Here is a 20,686-nt window from a genome sequence, read left to right as displayed (position 1 = left end):
GCCTGCCTTGCCATCCCTCCCCACACTAGATCACCAGAGGGGGCAAGGAAGCAGCTCAGGTGGGCTTCCTCACCATCCCCCGTGTTAGACAGGGGATGGCGAGGCAGCCCAGCTGGGCTGCCCTCCCTGTCCCCTGCCGGATCTTGCGCTGGGGATGGGAAGTCAGCCCAGCTAGACTGACTTCCCATCCCCAACGCTACAGTCAAAACATTTCGACTTTCGAAACGTTTCGACTAGCCTTGTTTTGTTTTGAGGCTATTTCGACAGCCTTTGTTTCATTTCGATTTTGCTGTTTCAACCTCGAAATGAGTCAAAACAGTGTCGAAATTAAACAGCCATCAAAATTTCGCACAGCCCTACTAAACACTGGGCCACGCACTCAGGCTCCCTCTTTTGCTGTCTGTCTAGCCCTGTGAGTCTTGCATTATTTACATCCCAGTGCCACAGTTTCCTTAGGATGGGTACAGTCTGTTTCCACCCTAGCCTCATTCCTAATCTCATTAAGGCACCTGCCTAGCATTTTATCTCCCTCAGGTCAAAGAAGGAGTATAATCTAGATCTCCCATTTCCAGGGCAAATAAGGCAGACCTTTTCCTCCTTAAAAAAAAGTGGCCATTCCTGGTTTTGGTGAGGAATCCAGTCCTGTTGGTGTACATTAGTCTTGTCCTCAAACACCTTCCATATTGAACCCCTTGAGGTAGAGGTGCACCACTATATTAGTCTGATATTGGATCAATACCAATATAAAGAAAATGTACTGTATCGGAAATCGACTCAATGCGGCTGATAATTTGGTCAATAAATGTTTGTGTGTGCGGAGCTGCAGTGCTGCACTCAGGCAATGAGGAGCAGAGCTGCATGCAGCTGATAAGTCCATTGTGGTGGAAGGGGAGTGGGGAGGGAAGGGACATGGGGGGAGCAAATCAACCCCCCCCCCCCACAGTAAGGGAGGGGGTAGGGGTAGGGGTAGGGGCAGGTACTGCCCAGCTGGGGCAGGGCGTGGAATGGAGCCATGGCTCCTCAGGGAGATGGAGCAGCTCCCACTGTTGTTTGCACTTCAGAAGGGCACAGGGTGAGATGTGCCCCTGGATCTGTGCAGGGCGGGCGGGCAGACTGCAGCTGGGCTGGAGCTGGGGCTGTACTGGGGTCTTCTCGGTGGGTGCTAGGCTCAGGGCAGGGGCAGGATGTGCAGCCACCCCAAATTTTGCTGTAGCCCCACTCCCAGCGCCACCGTTCGCCCAGTGCAGCTCCGGCTCAATGTCTCCTCTCCACCCATGCGCTGGGAAGAGCTGGGGCTGTGCCAGGCATGCGGCAGTGCTGGAAGTAGGGCTATGGCAAAATTTGAGGTGGCTGCAGCCCCCTCCATAGGCCCCACCCTGAGCCCAACCCCTGACGCAGCCCCAGCTCCAGCCCAAAGCTGCAGTCCGCCCCGCCCTGCCCCATGCAGATCTGGGAGCACATTCCCCATTCCCCTGCCCACACCCTGCTTCACCCCGGCTGAGCAGTGCCTGCCCCTGCCTCTGCCCCCTCCCTCACAGTAAGAGGTGTTGATCTGCCCCCCCCACGCCTGTCCTCCCCCCTCCCCTTCCACCACAACAGACTTACCAGCTGCAAACAGCTGTATCAGAAATCAGATTGGTGTCAGCCAAATCAAGATGTGGGTCAAAGATGGAGTTCTTGAAATGTAGCCTAATATGTCATATATCCAGCATGAGATAAGAGGGAAAAATTGTCAATCATGATGTAGAAAACACAATGTATTTGTGTGATTAATATTTCTGTTCTGCATTTGGAAAAATGACAAGAAAATAGTTCTGTTCCAGTGGTAACTAGGAAGGAGGTTAAACACTAACCATTAAATAATTTGAAATCAGCAGATGTACCTTATACCCAAGAATATGAAAAAAAATTACTAAGGACTTTTGAGTTGTGGGTTAGGGAAATTCCAAGATTGATCACTGTTCAGTGGGAGTGGGAGAGTGCCAGAAGTGAAGCTATTGAGGCAATATTTAAAGAATAAGAAGGATGACTTGGGTAACTTTAAATCAGTTAGTCTGATATTTATCCTAGGCCACATCATGAAAAGACTGGTTAGGGATGCAAGAATGGTGGCATAATTCATACCATTCAGCATGGTATTGTTAAGCTGTATTATGCTTTATAAGCATTATAAGATTACAGATTTGGATGATAAAGCTTAAAGGTAAACAGACTTCTTTAAAATATATGATTTATGCTTATGGTTCATATGACAAAGGAATATCCCTTGGACACATATGGAAATAGAATGCAGCATTGGCATGACTGTTACTAAAATACTATGTCCAGTTCTGATCTACACGCCAGGATGTTGAGATAAAAGTCATGAAATGGAGGTAAATCTATCCAGGTGTCCTTCTGTAGTTATGCATGGCAATGAAGATGATTCCTGGTGCAGGAGATAACAAACTCATCATAGATGAACCAGACCTATTCCCTCTTACAAGGGACCTGTATGTCACAACCTGAAAGAATGAAGATGTGAGAATTTTTCAAAGTCTGGGAAACTTGCCTTACATTATGTAATATGCTTAAGAAGCTCTGTCTATTTCCTATATCCTATATCCGATTAAAGGGTTGTCCAGTCAAAGACCTACATGGGGAATCAAACAGAAAACGACACAAAAAGATCCAGTGATTGGAAGCTGAGGCTTTTTTAAGAGTAATTAATCACTGGAATAACTTGCCTGGAGTTGCTATGCTATCTAAAGCAAGACTGAACATCTTTATGATAGATCACCTATTACTCAAATGATGTTTTGGGATCGATGCAGGCAATAGTGAGTGATGTCTATGGTTCGTGTTATGCAGGGAGACAGACTAAGTGATGAGTGTGGTCCCTTCTCACCTCAGAAATCTGTACCTAGTTCAGTATTTTAAATCTAATGACTAATGATCTTCACCATTTGCTTGCTTTTTAGTGGCTGCCTTCTCTCCAGGTGTCTGGGGGAAACGGGTGGAGTATGGAATCGAGATAGATTACCCCTTCCCAGTAGTTTACTTTGGGAAGTGATATGTTTCTGCTATAAAACATGGTTTCTCCTGAGTGTATTTGGTGGGAGTACGAGTTGTATCAGTATCCCTAGTAGTGCTCCTATTGTCTGCTGCTTCCAATGAGTAATACTATTGAGGAAGTTGTACTGTGGCCATCGTTGGTTAGCTTCCCAAGACATTGCAACCAGGAGAGAGAAGGGAAATATTCACTTGCGGCCTCCTTTGGTCTCCAGAATCCTGTGTCTGATATTGGAAAAGACCAAAGAGGCCCTAGAAAAAAAGCAGTCAAGGTGGCTTCTTTCTTCCTGATGATGTTGAAGGTAGGAAAAGTGATTGTGGTGCTTCTCAAGGGAAGGTGGATGCAGACAGGTCCACAGGTTTCTGAGCTCTGTCAAAAATTTTAGACACGCACAAGCCTTCACCAAGCAAGGGCTGAGGCTCAGCCATATATTGGACCTTGATTCCAAGGTTGGATGCAGATGATTCCTACAGCTCTGGATGGGGTCTCTTGACCTTGCTAAATCTATTCAGCCAAGAATTATAGGTTTGCTTCTATGTCAAGTGTGTACTAAGGATGGCACAAGTCCAGGAGCATGACTAGGTCTAATGCCATATAGCTAACATCCCGGAAATTGTCAAGCAGGGTTAAATCCAAAGGTTACTTGGTAGATAGGATTTTGATCTGTTTGTACACCAAGCACCCTCCATGCTCAGCTGGGTCTTTTTTACTTTTGCACTATAATGCTGTATTTTAGGCACAGTTGCACACATGTACATTTAAAAGCAAACAGTATCCTGAACTTATAAATACGCTATCATCGTTGTCTGAAACTTTCCTTTGATGCTGCTGTGCCACTTTGCTTTATACATTTATGTGCTGCCCATATACAGGTACCAGGTTGGTTTGGCTTTATAATAATTGCATCCAGCTTACCTTAGCTAGGAGAGAAATGCTAGGATGCTAGGAGATAATTCTATTTTAGAGAACATTTGCATGTCTCCCATTGGAGCCACTTACTGGTGTTGTCCAGGGCCTATAAAAATGTGAAGCTATCTTTATTTTCAGGGCTTGATCCTTGCAATGAAGTATAAAGAGTTCTACCCTGAGTATTTGTATAACCATCCTGCCAGTAAGCCTTATGGTCTGCAGTGTTGACAGGTTCAGTTCCCAGGTTCTGAAAACTGAGGTAATAGTAACATTGCATAAATGGCACCACCAAGCATTGCCATTATGTGGATAAAGACATATGCAGAAATTAACATTTACCAGAGAGCAATACGTTTCTTCATCCTGTTATAAAAAATGTAAGTATGTAATTTACAGTTTTAACACTTGGTTCCTAACAAGAAGTTCCCTGGGAATTGCATGGGATGGCTAGCTGTGACTCAGTTATGAAACCGTTTCTGTCTTCTATATTGCCAGTGCTGTACCAGTGACTTCCATGGAAAATTTGTGCCATGTGCCTCTTTATCACTTATTTTACACCATTACTCAGTAAAGTGGGTTACATAGCGTACAACGAGAGATGTGAGGTGGGGGAAGGACAGTGAAAATGAGAAGGCCCTGGTGCCAAGATAGAAACTGGACTATTAGTAAATTTAGTATGTAGAAAATTAAAGTTGCATGTCTTAATTGAGACCTCTTCTTGCCGTGTACAAAATCTAAAGAAGGGATTATACCTAGTAATAGAAAGATCTTCTTGAATTTTTTTTTTCTGGTTTAAAACATTTATTTTAACAAATACATGTCCTAAGATGAGCTAGATGCTGCAACAGTGACTCTCTTGGGCTTCGGTGTAGTTCCTTCACGGAATCCATTCCTGAATCGACGGTAGACCTTTTTCAGGTGTCTCATATGACCAGTACCATTGGTGTTGCATCTTTTAGCATTTGCACTCCAGTTATACTTTCTCTTGCGTTTAGCAGGGTACCCGCATTTCCCACAAGTAGACCTCTCTTTGGTGCAGATGGCCAGGGAAGATAACGAAGGGAACATCATCGTTTGGGAAGCGCCACAATAAGACGCACACCTTGTGCTGTTGCTGTGGATCCAAGGCGTACCATCTCCAGATCTTCTTGAATTAAGGAACCACAAGCAATCCATTTCCCTTCCCTTACAGAGTTATGATTAATTACACACACATGCTTTTTCCCCTTCAAAATGCTTGGTGATTTTTGTACAGTAGCAATTCCAGTCATTCATAGATGTGGTCTGATGGTTAGAGCAGGAAATTGGGAGCTAGGATTTCTGTGTTTTGTTCTTGATTATTGCACTTACATCTGGGGGAGTCGCATGCCTTCCCTGTATTTCAGTTTATCCATCTGTAAAATATGTAAATATCTTATCTGTAATGTGACTTAACTAATTCATGTCATTGCATGAGGCTTCATTTTTATAAAGTACTTCAAAATCCTCAATGGAAAGATTCTGTTTATGTGCAAAATTTTAATATTTATATCCTGTTACGTGTATAATATTTAGCATGGAGCCAAAGCATTTGCCTAGGGACATAGAACGTCCACAGGAAAAAAGAGATGTACACATTTAATAAATTATTATGGACTGCTTGGAGTGAAATATTGTTTTAAATATTTGTATCTTTATTCATAAACTTTCTGGCATCTTTTTCTCTTCTGATGCTGTAACCTTTCACAACATATGCTGGTTATATGCATCTCATGAAAATAAATGGCTGGCTAATGTACCAAAATATGTAATGTACAGTTCAAAGAAAAAATTATTTGGAGAGTTTAAAAAAAAAACCCAGAAAATTAGAGCACCTTATTACTGACTGCTCCTATGTGTAGATCTGAAAGGAGGCTGCAGAGTATTTTTAAAATACTGGGAGCAAACTGAAATGGGGAGTCAAAAAAGGCTTGCTTTGATGAGAGGAAAAAATAAATGTTGTCTGTTTTTGTCATGTGCATTTACTTGGATACCTTCTCAGCACAGCTGTGTTAATAAAGCAGGGTATATTTCCATGACCTTAGTGATTTTGCCTGCAGGTTCTTGCATGCTGAGTAAAAGAAATTTTGATTAATGTGGCACCCTGTGTCAAATGTAGGCTGTAGATTACAATTAAATGCATCGTTATGTTATCTTTGAAAAATGTAATAGGCTTCACCTGACAGATAATAGCCTCTCCTCTGCTAAGGCAATAGATGTATAATCAACTAATAAATGGGATGAACCAAAATATATCAAAATAAGTGTTACTTTTGACAGAAAAACAGCCGTTGCTTCTCACAGATTTGTGGAGTCAGTGACCTATTCAAAATACTCATGAAATTTCTTCTCTGAGTTTCCTTCCAGTCCTGCAGTTCCAAGTTATGCCTTACTTGTGTATGCTGATGTTTTTGATATAGATCAAGGATGTGTGGCTGCACAGATCTGCATGTGAGTTTTAGAATTGTACTTGGATGCAGCTTTGCTTAACATGGGTCACTGTAATGGATCAGTTATAAAAATTAATGGATTGTTTCCTGGTTCTGCCAGCTGATTTGATCTCTGAGATTCATTGTGAACTGTTGTTACATAACTGGTATGGAATCCGAGTCCTACATTCTTTTGGTTGGTGGTGATTATATTAAACATTTGTACACCCCAGATAATTTAAAACAGATTATTCAGCAAGAGCAAACAAGATCCAGAACATTTCCCCCTTAGAAGTGGAAGTGAACTTCAACCACCGTTTATTCTGTCATTAGCAAAGAGTGAGCCAGCAGGTCATTCCTGAGCCAGCTTTGGTTTCTGATAACAGAGGGAGCATGGACTAAAACACTGCTGCTTTTACACTTCGGTCCAGAAATCCAAACCCTTCTGTAACATATCACAAACAGGGAGAGCTCATCCTCTTACAGCCAAAGTACATGATTGATGAAACCTGATTGGCTTAAAAAAAAAATTGCAAGGGGCAACCCAGATCTTTTCTAAAGAAGATGGATCATAGTCCTCTCTGTTACTCCAACCCTTGTACAATGTCATCCAGTAGTAAAAACAAGTTACAAGGAGTTAGGACTTCTGACTTATAGTTGGCACCGAGGTAAAGAGCCAGATTTCCAATGTGCTGAGCCCCATTAACTTCCACAGGAGTTAGGAGAGTGTAATGGGGGGGACTTCTTGGGGCTGATTTGCCTTTGGCCCACCCACCTTAACCACCCGCCTTCTCACCTGCCATGCCTTGTTGTTATCTAATTAATGACCTTACTTACGCCTAATGGGAGGCTGCCCATTTCTTGCCCCGATGCCAGGGGCATTATCCGCGGCTCCATTCCTCCCCTACACCGCAGCCCAAGCCTCGCAAATGGCATCCACAGATGTTACTCTCACTGGCCCCACACATGCCCCAGAATCCTCCAGTTCAGACCCCAACTGGATCCCTCCACTCAGGCAGCCTACCCGACCCCTCATTCAGGGCTGCCTAGCTCCCTGAAACTATTTTCCCCTTTCGGGCGTGGTCCCCCTCCCCCAGGACCTTTGGCCACACAGGCCCTGGCCTCACCTCCAAAGCCCGTGGGGCCCCCAGGCCTTCAGCTCTGGGCATCCCTCACAGTGGGCCCCTGGCCCTTTTGACCATTCTGGTCCTGGCCCCAGCATTGACCAGTCAAGGGTACTCTACATCAGGCCTCTGAGCCTCTAGACCCACTCTTTCTCTGGGGTCCACCCTCTGGCCCCTACTAGGGGGTAATCCACCCGGTTGTGGGAGCTAGGGTCATTACGGTGCCCCAACCCAACTTTCACTGGGATGGTAATTGGCCTGGCATTTCCTGAGGGCTCTCGCACCACTGAGAGCCCCACCAGGCCACCCACTCCTGGGAGGGTGCAGTTTTAGGTCATGCCCAAGACAAGGTGCCTCCTAACCATCCCCTACAGCTCCTCCCTTACCTCCAAGGATGATACATGAAGCCTTGCAGCCAGGCAATGTTACTGCCTGGCCTGCCAGCAGGCAACTGACCTTTTTATATAGGCAGCCGGGGATCTAAAATGGCTGCCGCAGTCAAGCACCCGCTGGCTGCTTGGCTCAGCCCTTAAAGTGGCAGGCACAAACAGTGCCCTGCCACAGAGAGATATGCACCTCTGAAAATCATCTTAATGCCTAATTTACCTCTGGGCACTCCAGTTTAAGAACACTGCCCTTAGCTTCTTTGTACTACAGTTTACCTATAAAACAAGTAGTGATATCTACACAACCTCAAATAGCAAGTAATGAAAGTTTTAATAGTGTTCTGAGCTCCTCAAATGAAGGTGCTAATGCAAAGTATTATTGAGATTGTCTTGCTCTCGTCTGTCTCTGTAATTCAAGCTTTTACCTTTAGAAACATCATATACTGTGTAAGTCTGTTGCACGCACATACACATGTGAGGCTAACCCATCTGGTGTAGCTGTGGCAATCACTAATAGGTTGTTCTTATTTTAGAGCTGCCTGGAGGATGATGGTTCCATTTTGTGGCAGCTTTTGAGGTTTTGAAATTTGTTTTCATTCTGCATTGGAACCAAATCAAAACATATTGGATGTTTGTGCAAAAACAGAATGGTGTTAAATTATCTGTTTTCCAATCAAAACCTAAGCCTCAATGGGTGCTGGCTGCTATATAGCCTGCTGCTTAGGGAGTTGACCTAGTTTGTGTGAAATGCAGGCTCAGGCTCCAACTGACTGTTTCAGAGTGGTCTAGGATCACTCCTAGATTACAGGATGTGCAGGGACTTGACTCTGGGGCCCTTGACAGATGTTACACTTAAGACACGATGAACCTGTTAATCACTTATTAAATAGTAACCTAGCCACACGTGCAGGCAATTAATGGTACAACAAAATGGGTAACCAGCCACAAAATTATTCCACGGTGTGTAATATTTTGTTGCTGGTTTCTATCATGTCTTAAATTGAACATGTGGCAGGGTCGCTGCCATGCAGCCTGATTCCAGCTGTATTCCAGGCTTGGTTGACAACCCCTCATATTGGCAGGCTGACAGCCATGGGGCACAGCCCTACATGGGACTGCGCCATGCTGTTTTCAGGGTCCTGAATCAAAGGGAACACATCAGCTGCGCCAGGGTGCCAGTTCGCAGGGAGCCATGGAGCTCCCAGCAACCCAACAGGTTGATTGCTTTGCCCCACAGCTCCTAGAGGCATGCAGCGTGGTGACGGAGAAACTGGTACTGGAGAGAGGTTCCTTGGTCCTAGGGTCCCCTTGTGCTTGTACATTTAACAACTGTATGAGCAATCTGGCTGCACACGCAATTTTCTGACATCCGTGGCACATAGACACCCTGGGATTGGGGAACCGGTCTTGGATCCTAGGGCCCCAGTATACTGAGACCTTAAACAACTGTGTGTGTGGCTCAGCTGCGAACAAGGTTTTCTGACATCCTAGTGCATGAGGCTCTGCAACCAGTCCCAGTGTGATCCCAGGGCTGGGACCCTGGGATCAGAGGATTATGGATCCCAACCACAGGAACACACCAGAGTCTCCAACTGGCTCCCCCTGCACTGGCAAGTAGTAATGGCACCATTGGAGTCTGATCCCCAATCCCAGAATCATGCATTGTGCCATGCAAGATTGGCAGGGCAAGAGGCACAATTGTAGGCACTGGGGATCATATCACATTGTGCCATTAAATGAATGTGTGCCAGGGGCCTGAGTATCATAGTCCAGTGTCCTAACCACCAGAGCAGGTCAGTGAGGCCTTGTATTACTGCTAAAAACAGATGGTTAACTTAAATGTGCAGCTATCCTGAGGTAAAAATACAGTGAAGACAGCACATTTCATTTTACATCAGTGTCAGTATGGCAAAATAAGCACCTTATTTTCCCTTGCATTTGGTCTCACCTGCTTTATCATGAGATTAAACTAAAATTCCTTATTCTTGCTGTTTTTACCTTTGGATAGGTCACAGAAACACACAGCCAAAAACTGTAGTTATTTTAACAGTGAAGACAGAGCAAGAGTCAGCCTGTTCTGTATCTGTTTATCTCTATCTCTCAATCCAAAAACCTTGATGAAAACTGTGCTTGAACTGGAATATCTCTGTAAAACTTTTCAGCTTTGACAAGAAGATTCCAGCTAGCTCTGCTTGGTTTTGAAATTGGCCTCATCCCTACTAATCTTGAAAGCTGGTTGTGCTGCTCCCTGTTCCAGATAGATTGGGAATCTTGATAGAGAACCAAAATATATGAATAGGGAGTCGCGTTCTGCATATACCTAGGTGGCAAGCAGAATTTCTTTGAAGTAATGTAGGCCAGCAGACAAAAATAAGAAAAGCAATTGAGACTGAATGATCACATGAAGCAAATCATAGCATGTGAATTAGTGAATTTGTCCTGCTTAACCAAAAATCTGAAATTAATTTTGCTGGTTGTCAGGAAATTTTAATGTTCTCTGCCCTGATGATTCACTATTGTCTTTAAATATGTATTCTCTCTTTACTGTCTTCCAAAAATGTTCCACATGTCTGAGAGCAATGATTGTAGGTCTTTGAAAGGTAATGGATTGCTAGCGTTGGACATCAGATTCCACAAGCAGTGGGGGCAACTGTGGAAGCCTTCCTACACTACCCTTTTGATGTCCTTTTCTTTTGGAGGAACACAGGCTGAAATGCAAACAGAGTCTGTGCCTTGGACTTGGCTCCTGATGCCTTTGAGAATGGTAATTGTTGCAATTAGGGGGGGTGTCTACACGAGCTGCTACTGCGCAGTGGTTACTGCACATTTATTTATTACTTGTATAATCAAGTAATAAATAAAATGTGCAGTCAGTGGAGTTACTGCATAGTAGCACCGGCGAACTATGCAGTAGTTGGTGGTCCAGAGGAGGGCCACCCGCATGATCCGGGGACAACAGGGCAGACCCTACAGTGAGAGACTGCGGGACTTGAACCTATTCAGCCTCCACAAGAGAAGGCTGAGGGGGGACTTGGTGACCGTCTATAAACTCACTAGGGGGAACCAGAAGGGTTTGGGGGAGACGCTGTTTCCCCTAGCCCCTGCTGGCATAACAAGGAATAATGGGCACAAGTTGATGGAGAGGAGGTACAGATTGGACATCCGAAAAAACTACTTCACAGTTAGGGCGGCTAGGAGCTGGAACCAACTTCCAAGGGAGGTGGTGCTGGCCCCTACCCTGGGGATCTTTAAGAAGAGGCTGGATACTTACCTGGCTGGACTCATTTGAGTCCCGTTTTTGTTTTTAGGGGGAGTGTTTTTTGTTTTTTTTTTTTTTGGGTTGTTCTCCCGCCCTGGCGGGGGGGCGGGCTAGAAGATCTATTAGGTCCCTTCCGACCCTGAAACTATGAAACTATGAACGCCTTTTAAGTGATGCTACTGTGCAGTAGCCTAATACTACTGTGCAGTTGCATCTCAGCACAGTTTTTGCCACGTGATGCTACTGCACAGTAGTATCTGGCTACTGAGCAGTCGCACACACCACTCAACTAAGAGCTGGACTGGGATCATTTTATATTTACTCAGCAAGAGTTGACAGAAAGCAAAAAATGTGCACGTATTAAGCAGGTTTATTTTGGGCACCAAGAGGTGAAAGGATCTGCATTCTGTTACCGGCCCTTTGAGTCAGCCAAGTCTTCAAGCATTAGCTGTTGAAGTCAGTAATTGTTGGTGAACACATACAACAAGTTGGTTGACAAACAAACCAGTGAGAAAATGTTTGACATATAAAATAACTAACCTGAAATGCAAGTACAAGCATCATCATCTACACCATTTTAAAGGTGTGTACACAAAGGCAGAGAAACACATAATTGGACCAAAGAAAGAGAGACACTGGTACAGTCTAAAATACAATAAAGCATCCTGAATGTTTGTCCCTGCTCTAACCCCTGTATTTACTATGATTGTTTTGGTAGATTGTGCCTATTTTCAGTCTTTTTGCTGATTGGTACCATAAGAAATCTATTTACCAAATAAAACATAAGAATGATTTCCTTACTTTGTGGTACTAATGTAACACTTTGCATCTTCAAACTCCCTGGCTGACATTAATGAGTTACCAGTAGTTCTGCAAGCTTAAGCCATTATTTTAATAGCATGGAATATGAATATATTTGGTATCAACAAATGATAATGTAAAGGGATGATTCTGTATATATTATGAGATATGTTGTTGGCCTGATACAGGCAAGTATTAATAGATTGTATTAAATATTTACAGCTTGGAAGTATAGAATTAAAAGATGAATGTATATTCCAATACATTTTTTGCATAAGTGGGATGCTACTTTTATGAACATTTTGTGGAGATACAATATTACACGTTATGTGAGTGTTTATATTTTTTGCCTGTTTTAACAGTGGTGGTATTGCAGGTACATTAAATCTGAATTTAATCTTTGAACAGTTCTGGCAAATGCATGCTTTAAAACCCAAGCTGTGGATGCTAGCAGAAAGTAAGGACCTTTTTTAAGTGGTTGAAATGTATATACTTTGAAGGTGTCCTTGTATTGTGTGCAAAAAAGGAGAAACCTTTAGTTCCTTCTTATCTCTACCATATAGATTTACAATAATAAGATTATTTCTAAGAAATAGTGTCAGGATTGGCATATTCAAGGGATTGAGAGTCATGATAATTACTTCCTAGGTTTTTTCCTTCACTTGTGTCTAAGCTTTAGCAGCTTCTCCCAGTGGTTGGTGCAGTGGTTGAAACAGCTAATTATGTATCCATAAACTGTAATGTCAAAGGATTAATGTGTCCCTGGGACCATGGGTCAAATCTGCTTTAGATCACAAGAGCTTGAGCTCAGCTCCTAGTTGAAATATCACAAAACTACCTTGTAATTTAATCCAAGCCTTGCATTCTTATACCTCAGCTGTTGGTTGTCTTGAATAAAAGAGACCTATGATTTATTTCCCTGAGAGGTTTTTTTATTGTTTTTTTTATTTGGTTTGGTTTTGGTTTGTTTCTTTTTTTTAATTTGCAAATAAGGTAGTGTGAGCTGGAAAGTTTAGGGAATCTAAAACGGTTCCTGCCTTCAACATGAATAACCCTTTTAAAGTCCTATCTTGAAATTGCTATAGAAAATGTATTATGGCGCGGTGTTGGCGTTCTCCACATTCCTTTTATGTCTTAATTAAAATGCCCTGATCTTGCAAAGTGCTCTTCATGGCCTGGGCTGGGTTTCCATTCCCTGAATTCAGTGGGGCTACACTCAGGCAGTGGGATCTACCTTTTGCAGATCAAAGCCTACTAGAAACTCTTTCATGTTAAATACTAGATTTTTTTACTAACTCCTACGATAAATGGAACAGTTGAAAGGCATCTGGGTGGTCTTGTAACTGGGCAGAAGTAATGGCTTTCCTCATCTACATTTACTCTGAGTATTGTATGACATATAGCAAGGCCCCCAGTGGTCTCATTATAACATCCATATCCTTTGCTTATTGTGTCATCTTGATACTTCTGTTAAGCATGGTAGTTGTATAGCTTTTCAGGTGTTTCCTATATGAATGCATACAGTATTCCACGTTTCTGAAAAAAATGGCAGGAATTCTCTGAAACTGTTGATACACTTTCACCAATGGGCTGGAATTAAAAAATAGATTTTTTTTGTAATTAAATGTTTCCAGCTAAGGATTAGGTTTGTTTGTTTGTTTGTTTGTTTTTTGGGGGGGAGGTTAAGTCTATGATCAGAGCATATTCTATCCTTTATGAGTTCAAATCGCTGTGAAGCTTCAAAATGCACATAGTACAAAATTATAGCCTGTACTATGGAACATTATACTCAACTCAGTAATGAAGAAGTAGGCTGTAGCCTACAAAAGCTTATGCCTTTCTCAACAAGTTAGTCTTTAAGGTGCTACCCTGCCTTGCCTTCTGCCAGACTTCAAACTAATTCAGGTAACTACCTCTCCTCACAATAAATATATTAGTTATGTTTATAGCTCTACCATGTAAAGATCTACCTTAATATGGTCAAACTATCAGACTGAAAAAGAGATTATGCGGTGATTATGATTTTAAATTAATTTTCTCCTGTATGAAACAGGTGGCCTAATCGGATCATTAAAATAAAAACACTTTGCACTGAAACAAAAATGACAATTTCTGTGCAGTGCCCTCTTGTGGTATCACCATCTTTATGTAACAAATGATTGCAGCATCACTCACTTCTTTCTAAATTGCACCTGGCGCCCAGCCTGGTACATTGATGAATATCTCTAATTCCCACTGAAATCAGTCTGACTAGAAGTCTGTTCTCATCTTTCAGAATCAGGCCATTGAGCATCTCCTACAACATAACAGTGCATTGAGTTACTAGTATATCCAACTTCAATTTAGAAAGAGACCCTTGAAAATTTTGTCTTTTCCTAAATTTGATATTGTGCTGGAGGACTTCCCTGACCTTCTTCTTCTTGTGGCCCAACAGGTTCTTCGCGCTGTACTGCTGTTTCCGACAATAGAGCGCATGGCTCAGTCCCCCAAAGGCAAGTTCATGACACCTCTGCTGTGCAAGCTGCGGTACATTCTGTACATGCCAGTCTACCTGCTATCGTTTCTGCCAGAAAGAGCCAAAACTTCCATAGTGCGGTTTGCACTGCGAGGGCTTAAATGTCCTGATGAAGCTTCAGTAGCTACCTCCATAAATCTCTTCAGCGTGGACTGCATTGGTGAGCAAATTTTTTTCACTTGCTTTCTTCTTTTTAACTATCTCTATTTTCCATCACACTGCTTTGCTAAATGGGCGAATTAGACATTGCAAAGGGTGTGATTCATTAAAAACGAGCTTCATCCTAAAACATGAACAAATATCCAAGAATTTTTTTAAAGGCAGGCTGGATTTGTCTGTGTCCCAAAGTCTTTTTCTCATCTCAAGTTAAAATTTTTACAAAGGATGCAGGGGAATTTGAAATAGGTCATAAACCAGTACTTTGAATAGGTCCATGAAATGATCCACGATACTTGGAATTTTAGGGACACTCAGAATCAGGGAATTCTGAACTTGGTTGTATGTCTCCAAAACAAATGTTTTTTAAAAGAAGAAAGTTTGGAAATGTATATTTCTGCAAAACACATCAGAAAAGAAAACCATTACCTTTACTATTAACAACACATGACCTGGTTCAAACAAATGCATTTTATTCAGATTTAATAGTGCAAATGGACTAATTAATTTCACCCTTGTTTATACTTAATTTTCTTTCTGGCTGTATTTAATTTAACATTCATATGAGAGTGTTATTAAACCTAGAAAAGGGCCCTCCTCTTGCAAGTGTGCATGAGTATCTTTATGCGTATATGGAATTCTGTTCTCCAGAGCAAAGCAGAAAAATGATATTCTTCAAATGCTGGGGTATATTATACAGCATATATGAGTGTCTTTTATTTTAGGGATAAAGCAGCTTTTGGATAAGAAATCATTCAGCCATTTCTACTGAGGTACCAAAATGAAAATCAAAGCAAATCGTTTAGATGCTACAATAAATAAGAAGAATAAAAACACACTCAGATGTCCCCCTGCAAACAATTCTGCCAGGGCAAATCTATATATTTGTAACAACTCCTATTGGCACTACTGAGACTCTGTGAAGGTGAAGATAATACCTGTGAAGGGGACAGGTATTATCATCTGAATTGGACAGTGTCACAGTAAAAAGCAAATGATTGCCTTGGTAAAGAACAAATTATGGTAGCGGTCACTCCAAAGCAAACTGGAATGACTGTTATATATAAATTACATTTTAGACCAATGGGAATACTCTGCACCTCTCAGAATTAGGCTTCTAGTTACTAACTTAAAAAATTCCTCTGTAGGGTAAGCGATATATTATATGTTATAGAAATCTATATCCACTTAAGATTGCCTTACTGGGGAAGTAAATGTACACGATCACCTGGCACAGTAGTCTCTCACATTCTTCCTTTCAGTACCCTGGCTTCAGTTGCAGCGAGTGAACAGCTGTATAATAGCATAGTGTAAACTAAAATAATGCGTTATTTGCCATATTTTTTTCTAAAACTTTCTGCCACAGCAGTATAAGCAGCCCAGAAAACAAGTGTTTTTGGCTTTAGGGCCGAATTTTCATCTGGTGTGGTCACACTGATGTTACAGTAACTTAGGGTCTCACCCTCTGTATCTTGCAGCCAGTTCTGTGGAGCTAAATAGTGTCATTCAGTGTTGCTCAGCATTCCCCATTGATTTCTTGAGAAATTCTCTTTGGAAACTGATGGGATGATATGGCTCATTGACTTCAAAGAAAATACATGTATAAGTTAATGCTATTTGTGGAAGAAAGAGTTTGCAGAAAGAAGCCCATAGACCTTTTTATATATTTACAAACTGTTTAAGAAGTAGAAAAAACACCACAATATGTGCCTGGATTTAACACAGATTTGTTGTTATCTAGTTCAGCAATCAGCCTGGTCAAATTCCTGTTTTGTATAGCCACTCATTTGTGAGTTAGCATAGCATATGAAACGGTGGTAGTAAATACTGTTCTGATTGACTTCTTGTCCTTTAATAAGCTATTAGATATGGTTCAGAAACATTCAGCAAATGGATGTGTTTCTCCTCTCGAGGAAGTTTGTTTGTCAAGTCATTAAAAATACACGTATTACCTTTGGCACATACATCTGTTGCATTGCTGTAATTGTAATAAAAGCTATGATTAAGGGCAGAAAGACAGTAAAAGTTTCCTTAAAAGTAATGCATCCGTTAAAACAAACCAACCTGCCAGGGATTCATTACCACATCCAAAGCTTAGTCACAACAATATGTTTTCTCTCCTCTGAAAGGAAATGAGATTTGAAAACTTAATTATAACAAGACCTTAAGGCCTGATGCTGCTTGCACTGAAATCAAGAGGAGAATGCCATTCAGAGGGAATTGAATCAAATCACTGGTTAGGACAGTCAACTATGAGGATGAATATGTTGAAAGGGGAGGATAATGTTCCTTTATCATCTGTCCCAATTTCCATCCAATATATATGTGCTTCTACATGTGATTCCAAATAGTGTTTTTTTTGTCCAAATGTAACTGATGTTGATATCTAGGAAGCCCAATCAAGGAGCAAGACCCCATTGTGTTAGGCACTGTACAGGTAAGTACCAAGAGTCCTAATCCCAAATTGCTAAGAGCCTGCATCTGGAGAGGGGTCACATAGATCAATAGGTAACTAGGTAGCCAAAATTAACAGAAAATCCCTGTTAGGTGCAAGTACAGTGTGACATAGTGTGGCTGTGCCAAAGGTGGGATTTACATCGGGAGCCGAACTATCAATCTGATGTGGGCCTCCCCCCCCCCCTCAACTCGCCTACAGGGCCCCTCCCCTCAACTCATCTGCCACGACTTGGTGTTACTGAATGAAAGGGAGGGGTTCAGTGGAGATCTTCTTCCTGGGGGGCCCCGGGGACAGTAGTACTCACGGTCTTGACGCGATGTTCCGTGGGGCTCTGCCTCCCTACACCCTGTCCACTCACCAATCTAATAGGTGCCACCTATGTAGATTGGCCATGCCCCGTCGACCCCTTTCATGATGGGGACTGGTGTAAGCGTGGGTTCTGGTGAGCTAGCCTGGTTGTCATGACAGCTAACATCTCTGCCTTGGATGCTGACAGGCTAGGCTTCCGTCAGCTGGCATCCTCCTTGCTGCCTCTGGGCGAGACGTCTTCCAAATCTCTTTATCAAGTAGACCGCTGGAAAGGCGGGAGGTTGAGAGGTGGTGGAACTGCCTCCTCCCTCCCAGCCTTCTACAGGGGCTCAGCTTCCCCTGGCTCTGGATGCCAGCACTGAGCCGGCTGCAGCACTCCTGCCCACCACAGGAGCCTCACCACACTGGGTGTGCTCCACGCTGGCGTGCTCCCTCTCTACCCTCCGGCTGGGTTCCAGTGGGGTTGTTAAATCTTCCCGCAGCGGCTGCTGCAGCTGCTGCAATTGGCTCCGCTGTTCCCCACCTGGGGAACAGCTGATTAAACAGACGGCATAACGTCAGCTCGCATGGCCACAGCTCCTCCTCTGGCTCCGGCTGATCCCCTGGAAATAAGTTTCCCTGGCGGGAGTGCTGCTTGTGTGGCTTGTGGCCTGTGGCAACTGCCCCCTCCACTTCGAGAGCCTGCGGGGGCGTCTCGCCACCACACACAGCCATTTTGTTTGTTTGCATTAAGTCTCTAGCAAAGACGTTTTAGGACAGATGCTTAAAGCAAAAACATAAATGACAGACTAATTGTAGGATACATATAATTCTAAAACTGCCCTGGGTAAAGAGACCAAAAAGCATTCTAGGACCGAATACAGGAGTGTTTGGCCTTGCCAGTCTCTGAAACAGACAATTATTAGGGTTATTCAAGTTAGCAAAGACAATCTGAATATTTCATATTCTCATATTTAATAAAAATAATGAATAGTCTATAAAACTTGCATTGTTGTTCAATACTGGAATATTTTGGCACTTTATCCTGCTCGAATCTGAAAATATTGCTTCAGTGACAAATGCAAGTAGCAGGCTTACGGGGAGAGTAAACCACACTATCTACATAGAACAGGATTTATTGTCCACTACTTCGGCTGGCAAACTTCCTCCATTTGTTTCTGTAAAATTTCCACAAAAGCACAGACATTACATAATGGATAAACACTGCAAGGCTGGTTAGAGAGGCAGGCTTGTAGGTCAGAGGTTAACGTCTGGATGACAGTGAAGATACAGATAAGCACAATAGCAAGAATAACCTCCAGCCTGCCCATTAGCAAGAATAACCTCCAGCCAGCCCATACTTGCTCATTCTTTGTGATCTTGAACCTGTGACTTCTCTTGAGGAATCTCCCTGTTTGTTTAACCTGTTTACAGGCCAGGGTAGTAGCTGAACTCATGGAGGGCTGATTTGCTTTATTGGGTTTGGGAAGGGTGGAAACAAGGGAAAAATCATAACTTAAAAAATAGCATGTGAAATTGTTTTAAAAAAAGCATAAAATGAGAGCTAGATGCAGCAGTTTCTCTTTCACTTCAGATCCTTTATGTCTGTGCAAGGTTCGAAAATACTTTAAAAATATACCTGAGCCACAAAATTTAGATCTCAATCAAATTTCCCCAAAGTTTGGGGCTTGCTGGGTCCCAGGTTTGAATTTAATTTGCTTTAGACAGAGGGTAAAAAATATCTAAGCCTTAGTCTTACTTAAAGTCAGTAGGACTAAGGTTCCCTTGGGGGTCTCAATCACTTTTGAAAATGATGCTTTACCTCTGAAGTCTCTGCAGATCCTGGATTTTGATTTTCCCAGAGCTGGTGGGATGCACCAATCCTGGGATTCATTTGTGATCCTTCTGTCTCTTCAAAAGCAGAGAGACTCCAGCATGTTCATTTATTTGCAGATGATTCATTTCCTTACAGTCAACAGAAAATAGTATTATGATTCACACATAAAAGATGATCGAGAATGGTCGAGTGGACTAGTAGTGAAAGCTTCTGGGTTCTAGCTGCAGTCCTGCCACTGGTCTCGAGTCTTATTTGGACAGGTCCCTTCCCTTCTCTGCTTCACTTCCTTCACACGTGAAATGGGAATGTTCTTTGTCGTAGTGTTGCAGTGCTTTGGGATTATAATACTGTAGACATGAGATTTAGTTGTTAGCTTCACAAGATGATTTTAAAAACTCTTGAACAGCTCCCCATGCCCATCACTTTAAGTGATGAAATGTGAATCCTTTGCCTTTCTGTCTCTAAATAATATTTGCCAAACAAAAATGGATTCCTGCGGGTTTAAGAAATAGGTACCTAAAAGTAGAAACCCAAGTTAGCTTATTTTGAACTTCTACCTTGTTTTGATATGAAAACATTTACAGAGCATCATTGACAGAGCTTTCCTTTTCTATATTGAAATATTTGTCCTGGTCGCTCAGGGCGTCTTTAGGGGCGGGGGGCAGGGGTTACTTAGAGCAGTTGTTAGGAGCCACTTTAATTAAAACACACACAGTGTCTCGTGTATTCAGTGGCCCGTGCTTCATAATGGCTACTGAGGTGATGTAACTAAAGCTCGTTCAATGTGGAGATGATGAATACACGTGACGCTGAGGCTGCTGGAGCATTCTAATTAGATTAATCGAATCTGCTCCAACATATTCTAATTAGTTGGAGCAGGCATTGGGCACATGTACAGGTGCCCCCTGAGTTTATGTTCCAAGCCAGACATTTTTTTAAATGGCCACAGTTTTGTTGAAGTTACTTTGTCTACTCCTAAAAGTAATTCTACACAGTGCAATGCAGTACCACATAAAGCTACCTCATCTCCTTCAGCTTGCTCAGGTTTTGGAAGCAATATAGGGGTCTTGCATGTTTCTCTGAATAGCAGTATAAGGCAAGTCCTCACTTTGATTTTTACCATGACGTTCTCAGCAAGTTCATTTAACCTCGATGCAGCACCATGTTTGCATTGTTATAGTGCTTCCAGGACTAGAACTAGCTCAGGCAACTCTGCACATCCATACAGACATGCACGAATAGTCTGGAAACAGAAGTCCTCTACTTTGGCCTTCTAGGTTAAGAAGGCTTTGCCCATTATAATGACCTTCACTTTCACTTAGAGTTACAGTGCTCAAAGTATGGCCCATCGACTGGATCCTGTCCGTTGAGCTGAGTCATCTGCCTGTGGGGCTCTCCACAAATCTGGAAATTTGGTGGGGGGGGGAGCAGCGGTAGTGTTAATTGGCACAGCT

General features: G+C 42.6%; 1 protein-coding gene across 3 annotated transcripts in view; it reads left to right on the top strand.

Annotated features, from left to right (window-relative positions):
• Positions 1-20,686, top strand: part of LDAH (lipid droplet associated hydrolase) — a 217,149-nt gene that overhangs the window by 144,704 nt on the left and 51,759 nt on the right. For all 3 annotated transcript variants that reach the window (XM_006034383.3, XM_006034382.3, XM_025216356.1), the window contains exon 5: positions 14,413-14,653. In XM_006034383.3, coding sequence (XP_006034445.2) covers positions 14,413-14,653 — 241 coding nt within the window. The remainder of the gene's footprint in view (positions 1-14,412; positions 14,654-20,686) is intronic.

The sequence above is a fragment of the Alligator sinensis genome, unplaced genomic scaffold (assembly GCF_000455745.1).
Source record: "Alligator sinensis unplaced genomic scaffold, ASM45574v1 scaffold200_2, whole genome shotgun sequence".
NCBI lineage: Eukaryota > Metazoa > Chordata > Crocodylia > Alligatoridae > Alligator > Alligator sinensis.
Note: the sequence above shows the minus strand (reverse complement) of the source record. Positions and strands in the feature narration are given on the sequence as shown.